The sequence below is a fragment of the Vicia villosa genome, linkage group LG7 (genome assembly GCF_029867415.1).
Source record: "Vicia villosa cultivar HV-30 ecotype Madison, WI linkage group LG7, Vvil1.0, whole genome shotgun sequence".
Classification (NCBI taxonomy): domain Eukaryota; kingdom Viridiplantae; phylum Streptophyta; class Magnoliopsida; order Fabales; family Fabaceae; genus Vicia; species Vicia villosa.
The window spans coordinates 110,754,652-110,763,843 of record NC_081186.1 but is presented as its reverse complement, the minus strand read 5'-3'; the positions used below and the strand labels follow the sequence as shown (position 1 = coordinate 110,763,843).

At 36.9% G+C, this 9,192-nt stretch overlaps 1 protein-coding gene across 3 annotated transcripts; it reads left to right on the top strand.

Annotated features, from left to right (window-relative positions):
- The first annotated feature begins 1,080 nt into the window (after window positions 1-1,080).
- LOC131616527 (uncharacterized) lies at window positions 1,081-8,468 on the top strand. 3 transcript variants are annotated; one of them, XM_058887886.1, is made up of 9 exons: window positions 1,081-2,055; window positions 2,323-2,511; window positions 3,702-3,794; window positions 3,902-4,084; window positions 4,164-4,266; window positions 4,377-4,562; window positions 4,961-7,374; window positions 7,498-8,093; window positions 8,180-8,468. In XM_058887886.1, the coding sequence occupies exons 1-9, from the start codon at window positions 1,822-1,824 to the stop codon at window positions 8,202-8,204; spliced, it is 4,023 nt and encodes a 1,340-aa protein (XP_058743869.1). In that variant the 5' UTR covers window positions 1,081-1,821; the 3' UTR covers window positions 8,205-8,468. The 3 variants fall into 3 exon arrangements, with proteins under 3 accessions (XP_058743869.1, XP_058743868.1, XP_058743867.1); XM_058887885.1 differs by having other exon boundaries at window positions 2,317-2,511; window positions 7,501-8,093; XM_058887884.1 differs by having other exon boundaries at window positions 1,082-2,055; window positions 2,317-2,511.
- Window positions 8,469-9,192: the final 724 nt, after the last annotated feature.

Here is a 9,192-nt window from a genome sequence, read left to right as displayed (position 1 = left end):
AGAACTTCTCTGCCTGATTGTGAGTGCATTTTACTATTCCAGTTGTTAATACGCTTCCAAACCCTATCCTTGATATAATGAAATATGACATTCTTGCTTCTACCAATCATGAAAGGAAAATCCATATACTTTCCTGTGCCAATACAAGATTGAACACAAAGGTTATCTAAGAGCCTGATTCTATCTGCTTCTAAGACATTCTTGCTAAAATAAATCTAAGTTTTCTGCATGTTTATACTTTTCCCTGGAGTATTAGTATATGTATCTATAGTATCACACATCACCCTTGATTCCTTATCACCCGCACGAAAAAAGAGAAAACTGTCATTAGTAAATAACAAATGATTAATGATAGGTGCACATCGACAAACTTGTACATCGTATGCAAGTAACCTCAACTTTTAGCTTGTTTTAGGGGAGATGTAAGGCCTTTTGCACATAACATGAACAAATAAGGAGATAACACATCTCCTTGTCTGAGTCCCCTTCCTGGAATGATAGGTCTACACAGTCTTCCTTCATAATGTCAGCGTAGCTAACAATTGTAACACACATTTTCATCCAACTAACCCATCTGTTGCTAAAGCTCATACGATTCAAAAGAGCAAAAAGATAATTCTAATTTATTCGATCATACACCTTATTAATATCTATTTTTAAGACTGCTTCTCACATATTTCCTCCAATCTTGCATTTTTAAGTTAAAAAGAAAAAAATAATAATTATATCATTAATATGGAATATTCACTTCTTTATTCAAGAAGTTATACTTCTCTAGCAACATTTTTTCCCTCCATAAAACTTATCTATATTTTATTTAATGAATTTCGAGTTTAATTCTCTTAAACTCAAAGTAATATTGGTTAAATCCAACTAAACTAATGATTAAATTAATTAAATTTCATTTATTTTATTGTTGTTAATTTCTCTATGATGGTTCATATTTTCCTAGCCTATCTATCTATCTATCTCACGAGATTCTACTATTATTATCCTATCACACTCTACTATTATTATCCTATCACACATACACCCTCATCTACCCTAAGTTTATACACTAATAATTTTATTGATTAAAAAAACCAAAAGTTCTAAATACAAAAACCCTCTTAAATGCAAACAACATTAACGAAAAAACAACACTCTTCTCTCAAACGCCGAACCCCCATTTCTTCAATCCCTAATATTCATTTTTCACATAACCACACCCCCTTTTGCAGAACCCTTTTCTCTCAATTTCCACACCAAGTTTCGTTTTTGATCGGAACCCAACTTTCCTCCTCCTCAATATTCAATGCCCACAATCTCTTTTTCGCATTTATCTATCTCCTCACTTCGTTGTTGATTTCCCCCTTTCACTCTCCAACTGTGTTGGGATTCAGCTTTTTCGTTAGGGTTTTAAGCAACTTTATTTTTTATTTTCTTTTCTTGGTTTCATTCATTGGGATTTTTGTTCCAAAATCTGATTTTTGTGTTTTGGGGATTCGTTTTTGGTAGTTGCTGAGGTTCTGAAATTGTTGTGTTCTAGGTTAATTTGTTGTTGTTGATTTTAGGTATAATCTAGAATTGGTTAAGTTGAATAATAATAATAATTTGTATTCTGGTTTTTGTTGTTGTATTGTATGCGCTGTAATTGGTTTTCCCCTTCAAGAGTTTGAAGGGAAGTTCTACTGTTGGAAGCTTTTTTGTGTGATGTTTTAGTTGATTTCAATTTCAGCATTGGTTATTGGAGTTTGTGTTATCAAGAAGTTGTGGTGGTTTATTGGATTGGGTAGGGTTGGGTAGGTTTACTTGGGAGGGTTGAAAGGTTAAGGCTTTTGCATGGGAGAACAAGAGGAGTGGGCACAGCCACAAAGTGGGCTACTGCCAAATGGTTTGCTACCGAATGAAGCTGCTTCTGTGATACAGGTGCTTGACTCGGAGCGGTGGGCGAAGGCTGAACAAAGAACTGCAGAGCTAATTGCTTGCATTCAGCCTAATTCGCCCTCCGAGCAACGCCGAAATGCGGTTGCGGAGTATGTCCAGAAGCTAATCACAAAGTGCTTTCCTTGCCAGGTTAGTGTTATTTGGTGGTTGTGGATTGTTTCTTGCTTGAGAACTTTTGATTAATTAAGTTTGGTTGTGCGTTATGCTAGCTTATAAGTTATAACTATGCTATGAATTATGATACTGCAGTTATTGATGTTTGTTGTTGAGTGTTCCAATTTGGTTTTGATAGTGAAGTAATTTTGTACATGTCATTTTGATTCATCGATTGATGATGTTGTTTTTCATTTCTAACTCCACATTATTGTATGAATGAATTTTTTTTTTCAGTTGCAGGTGTTCACATTTGGGTCTGTTCCCCTAAAAACGTATTTGCCTGATGGAGATATAGACTTATCAGCATTCTGTAAGAATCAAGCTTTGAAGGATAGTTGGGCACACCAGGTTCGAGACATGCTGCAGAATGAGGAGAAGAATGAGAATGCAGATTTTCATGTCAAGGAGGTTCAGTACATCCAAGCGGAAGTACGTTTTCTAATAAGACAGTATACTTGTAATTGTTGAACTACGTCTCTGTTCTTATAGGGATTTTAATGGATGGAAGGGAGGGGGAGGGTAAATAACCCTCTCTTTGGTTTGCTAGGAGAGGTGGGAAAACAAAAGTAGTTTACTAATTACTATTACTATACCCTTATGATTGTAAATATTTTAAAATAAGTGACATCAAACATAACTATAGGTGGAATAATTTTTGTTATGTAGTTGTCAACATAGAGTGAGAGCTATATATAAGTTTATTGAACTTCAAATAATATCGATGATAATCATTTCTTCTGCTTGTTTTCTCCTCATGTATTGATCTATGTGATAGGTGGGTGTCATTAATGCACATGATAAATGTGTTTGTTACCTTGAATATTATTCAACTTTGATTTGTAAATTAGAATACTACATCCACATTTATCATACGCAAATGATACCCACCTATATCATCACTAGAGCACTGCTTTATTTGAGGATGAAAGGGCTACATTTTGGTGGCTGTTCGAGACTGTTATTTGTTACAGAAGCGTAAGGTCATGGAACAATAGTCCCAGTTTTTTGTGAATAATTCATTTATTGTTAATATGGGGAGTGAATGTTAATTATATTTTTTGTCGTATATGGGGGAGTAAATGTTAATTATATTTTTTGTCGTATTTGGGGAGTGAATGTTAATTATATTTTTTGTCGTATATGGGGAGTGAATGTTAATTATATTTTTTGTCGTATTATGGGGGAGTAAATGTTAATTATATTTTTTGTCGTATTATGGGGGAGTAAATGTTAATTATATTTTTTGTCGTATATGAGGGAGTGAAAGTTAATTATATTTTTTGTCGTATTACTTTAAGGTAATATTCCAGATTGTTCTAGAAGCTTGAGGATAGTGTTCCTGATCACAGTGAAGCAGTAACGCAATTTTAAGTTGTATTGCTGCGGTGAAAGATCTAATACTAGTTAAAACAATTGCTAGCTTGAAAAACACATTATCTGCAATTAATTGTGGATTTCATATTTTATTTTTAAAGTTAATTGTTAAATATGACTGCATTTAAAATACATTAAATTCTCGATGTTGACGACTTGATTTACTAGCTATTTGTTTCTACAGTTATAATTCTTGTTATTTCACCTGCATAATTAATATTTTATATTTCTTCCATTATTTGCAGGTGAAGATTATAAAATGTCTTGTTGAGAATATCGTAGTAGACATTTCATTTAACCAGCTTGGAGGGCTGTGTACCCTTTGTTTTCTTGAGGAGGTAATTTGGCGTATCCCTGAAGCCCCCTTCTACATCATTTTCTTTGAAGTATGACTGAGATACTATTTATTATTTCGATTTACAAGAATTTGAATTTGCTTCTGTAGGTTGATAGTCTGATTAACCAAAATCATTTATTCAAGCGTAGCATTATACTGATAAAAGCTTGGTGTTACTATGAGAGCCGAATACTTGGTGCCCACCATGGACTTATCTCTACTTATGCATTAGAAACATTGGTTCTTTACATATTTCATGTTTTCAACAATTCCTTTGCTGGACCACTTGAGGTAAAAGACATGACACCACTTCCTTTAATTTAGCGTTTTTTACTATTGATTCAACATGGAACTGTCTTTGCTTATGTAGGTTTTGTATCGATTCTTGGAATTCTTTAGTAAGTTTGACTGGGATAATTTCTGCGTTAGTCTATGGGGTCCAGTACCAATTATTTCACTACCAGATGTGACAGGTAGTTAGCTACACTGTGATTAAAGATTCCTATTCTATATAGATTTACGCCCCGTCATATGTATTGCTTGTTTTTCTTCTTCGCTGACTAACATTTTTCAATTCCTACAGCTGAGCCTCCTCGAAAAGATGCTGGAAACTTACTGCTCAGTAAATCATTTCTTGAGGCCTGTGGTTCAGTTTATGCTGTTTTTCCTGGTGGTCCAGAAAATCAGGGGCAACCCTTTGTTTCCAAGTATTTCAATGTCATTGATCCTTTGCGTGTGAACAATAACCTTGGCCGCAGTGTCAGCAAAGGTACGTTGATCTCAAAAAATTGTCTTATTTTATACATGTATGTATCATTGTTTGATTAAAATTTGGACATAATTCATTTTACATGGACCTGTCCTTGCCTCTGATTTTTTATCATGACATTATAACAGTTGTTCAAACTTCAATATGAACTTTGTAAACCTTGAATTGTGAAACACGGGCCAATGGTTATCACCTTTTTATATATATATGGGTATCTTTTTCTGATATCATGTAATCTCTTGTTTTTTCCTCACAAGAAATTTATGCAATGAATTTATAATTAATAGTACAGCTAAGCTTGTACTATAATAATGGGTTATTAGTTTCTCTTAACTACTTTTCAGTTTTTTTTTTTTTGTGATTAGGCTAATTTTGCTTTTTTGATACTTGTGAACCAGGTAATTTCTTCAGGATACGCAGTGCCTTTGCATTTGGGGCTAAAAAGTTGGCTAGATTACTTGATTGTCCAAAAGATGAGTTGTTTCTTGAAGTCAATCAGTTCTTTTTGAACACTTGGGACAGGCACGGAAGTGGGCAACGACCTGATGTTCCAAGCAATGACTTATGGCGTTTGAGGTTATCTAATCATGACCAATCACCGGGTTCTGAGAATCTCCGGAACAATAGTCATAAGATTGATAATACCTCCAATCGCGATCATGTTGAAAGGGAACAAATTTCACATAGTGGTGTATCTCAGAATAGTAATTTATCATCTGATAACTCGTCGAAAAACAGTGATGTATCTACAATTTCCCATACTCAGATTCAAAAGAATTATGTAAACCAAAATAATTCAAGGAACTTGGGTCAAACTCGAAGGGAAACTACTTCTACTCAAGGTGCTCATGTTGATAAAATTCAGAGAAATATGAAAATTGATAATCCAGTTAGTGATCTCCGTGGAAAGTATCTATTTGCCAGGACACGTTCTAGTCCTGAGTTGACTGACTCGTATGGCGAAGTTTCTTCCCAAGGTAGGCGTACAAGAACAGAAAATATTAAAGGCCAAAATTCCTTTGTGAAATTGGAGAATGGTCGTAGGAAGAATTTTGAGCCAGTTGTAGCTGCAAGAGTCGATGACTCGTCTGGTAGGCACTCATCTCGTCAAGTTGTTGGCAGTGCTGCTGAGTCAATCAGTAATCATGATGAACCAAGTTCAGGTGTCCCGGGTGAGGAGTTTGCATCTGTTACCGGAGCAGGTGGAATGCTGATGATGAATCAGGAGGAGCAAGACCTTTTGAATATGATGCCATCTCCCACTGCTCAAGGTTTCAATGGCCAGGCTCATGTTCCAATGAATTTACCTCCAGGTCACCTACCATTCCCATTTCCACCTTCGGTTCTTGCATCAATGGGATATGGTCAACGGAACATGGCTAACTTTCCCTTTATTGAGGCTCCTTGGGGTGCAAATATGCAATTTCCCCAAGGTTTAGTCCCGTCACCATTGCATCCATATTTTCCTGGATATGGGTTGACCTCAAATACTCAGGATTTAGCTGAACCTGGCAACGAGAATTTCAGTACCGTTGAAAATGTAGCAGAAGCTGATAATGATTACTGGCATGAGCAGGAGAGAAGTTCTGCTAGTGGTGTTGAATCCGATAATGGAAATTTCGAAATGATTCCAGATGATAAACAACAATCAACTTCAGGTAGTTATAACTTTGCCACGTCTTCTCGACCAAGCAGCTCTAGTAGTTCTGCCAGAAATCAGCAGAAGTTTACTAGAGAAAATCGAGGATCAACAAGAGAAGAGCATATTGATAATTTTCACTATCAAGATGGCCGTAGAAATGAGGTTTATTTTGACGATAGAGTAGCAAATTCTGAGTTACCAAGTGCACCACCTTCAAGCTCCTTCAGGAGTAAGAGCCCTTCTGAAAGCTCATGGGATGGATCGTCAGCCAAATCCTCAAAGTCGGCAAGGGAAAAAAGGGGGAAGAAAAGTACTTCCTCAGTATCCGCAACTGCTCACGGTAAGGGTAAAAATGTCTCAGAAACTTCATCTAATCGAGCAGATGATGAAAACAGAGAGTGGACTCCTTTGTTAACTATGACATCTGGTATGTCGGACAGAAGCACCGAGCCTGCAACTGGTCTGTCTTTGCAAGTTCAGAGACATCAAATATCTGGTTTTGAAGCTGCTCAAACAAGTGGATCAGATTCTCAATTACCCATGGCTCCTGTGATTTTAGGTCCCGGTTCTCGCCAAAGAGCTATTGATAATTCTGGAGTTGTTCCATTTGCATTCTATCCCACAGGCCCACCTGTACCCTTTGTTACAATGCTTCCCTTTTTTAATTTTCCAGCCGAGTCTTCTGAGACATCAACAAGCAGCTTCAATGGGGAAGAAAGGGCAGAGAACAATGATTCTAGTCTAAATTTTGATTCATCCGAGGTATATGACCACTCTGAAGTGTCGAGCCCTTCAAACTCAATAACAAGGGCGGGTGTAGAGTCATCTGATCACAAGCCTGACATTCTCAATAGTGACTTTGCTAGCCATTGGCAAAATTTGCAATTCGGGCGATTTTGTCAAAGCCCGTTTCAACCTCCTTCAATGATGCATCCTTCGCCTATTATGGTGCCTCCTGCTTATTTGCAGGGTCGATATCCTTGGGATGGTCCTGGGAGACCTCCTTCAGCTAACATGAATCTTGTCTCTCAGGTCGTTAACTATGGGCCACGTCTTGTTCCCGTTCCTCCTCTCCAATCGGTTTCTAGTAGACCCGCAAATGTTTACCAACGTTTTGTAGAAGATATGCCTCGGTATCGAAGTGGAACTGGAACCTACCTGCCGAATCCGGTATGATAAATTTATATTAATCTTTTGTTCCCATGCAGTTTTCTTTCTCATTCCACCTATGTCTCGGGTGTATCCAAACTGTTCTTTTCTAGATCTATGTTCATTTCTTAAAATTTCTTCCAGAAGGTTTCTGTTCGAGATCGCCATTCGACAAATACCAGAAGGGGGAGCTACAACTATGATAGAAGTGACCATCACAGTGATAGAGAAGGAAACTGGAATACGAATTCAAAGATGCGATCAACCGGTCGTGGCCATAATCGCAACCAAGGAGAGAAACCAATCTCAAAATCGGAGAGGTTGGCGACTAGTGAGAGCCGCGCCGAGAGGCCATGGAGTGCACACAGAAACGACTCATTTATTCCTCACCAGAACGGTCCAGTCCGTGGAAATTCCTCACAGAACAGTCACGCGAATGTAGCATACGGAATGTACTCTATACCTGGCATGAACCCTAGTGGTGTATCATCCAATGGACCAGCAATGCCATCTGTTGTTATGTTGTATCCTTACGATCATAATTCTGGCTACACTTCGCCAGCCGAGCAGCTAGAGTTTGGGTCTTTGGGACCAATGGGTTTCTCGGGCGCCAATGAACTGTCGCAGCCGAACGAGGGAACTCCTCGCTCCAGTGGTGGAATACTTGAAGAGCAAAGGTTTCACGGTGGCCCTGCTCAACGATCTTCACCAGATCAACCCTCTTCACCCCATGTCTCAAGGTAGTTTTCTTTTTCCTCGCTTCTTTTAACCGTTCCCAGATTTGTAGGACGTGTTTTGAATGTGTTGATTTTATGGTTTTTAACAGGGGTCCTGATTCTAATGTGAGATAAGTGGCAAGGAGGATTAACTTTTGAAAGAGAAGACGATGATGATGATGATGATGATGTGTACCTCCTTTTATCATAATTCAAAGTAGACATTACACTGGCTTAGGTTCAGAATTTAGAAATTTTACCATGTTACAGATTTGTGAGGTTGAGTTTTACAGTACTAGGTACTTGTTTTAGAACATGCAGGATATTTTTATTGATCAACTTTTTAACATTGTTACACAGCTTATTAATGAAATTGTCATAAAATAACGTTAGATGTAATTTGGGTTTGTCTTTTCATTTCCACATTAGTTTTAAGGATTTGGATTCAACCTATTTATTTACACAAATGAATTGATCTGTCCTTGATTCGAGATCGATCTGCTTGCATTTTTCAGTTCCTCTTTAAATGATCTATATATTTGATTTGAGTTACATGAGCATGTTCATGAATGGAATAATAATGGTCAATGGGTCAGTATGAAGTAATGAGCAGGTGCATAGTTGTGTTACTCTTCTCATCATTCTCTTTTATTCAAACTATTTTGTTTTGTTCATCTTTCTTTTCTTCCCTCCATTAACTCACTTAATACCTTTTCTCCCACTTTGTTTCTAAAAACTTAAGAAAAAAATATTAAATATTTTTTATTCTTAAAAAAATAATAATTGTTTTTTCTAATATTTCTTGTCTCAACAAAATTATGGTGGATGTACTTTTAGGATGCGTTTGATTTGTTAAATTAGTCTTTTCAAGAGTACATCCCCCTTTGAGTTTGATTTGTTAAATTAGTCTTTTCAAGAGTACATCCCTCTTTGAGTTTTCTGAATTCATTTTATTCGCTTGCTTGACTTTGTGAAAAATAAAATTCAATGTCGTCTGAGATACATTGTCAATCAACTGTGAATAAAGGATGTTGTCTTTGAGTTGGTGTTCTAACATAATAATGCTCCGACCAAAAGATGTATGTATCATTATGTTGGTTTTTGAGCATTTGGTTAATGGCGT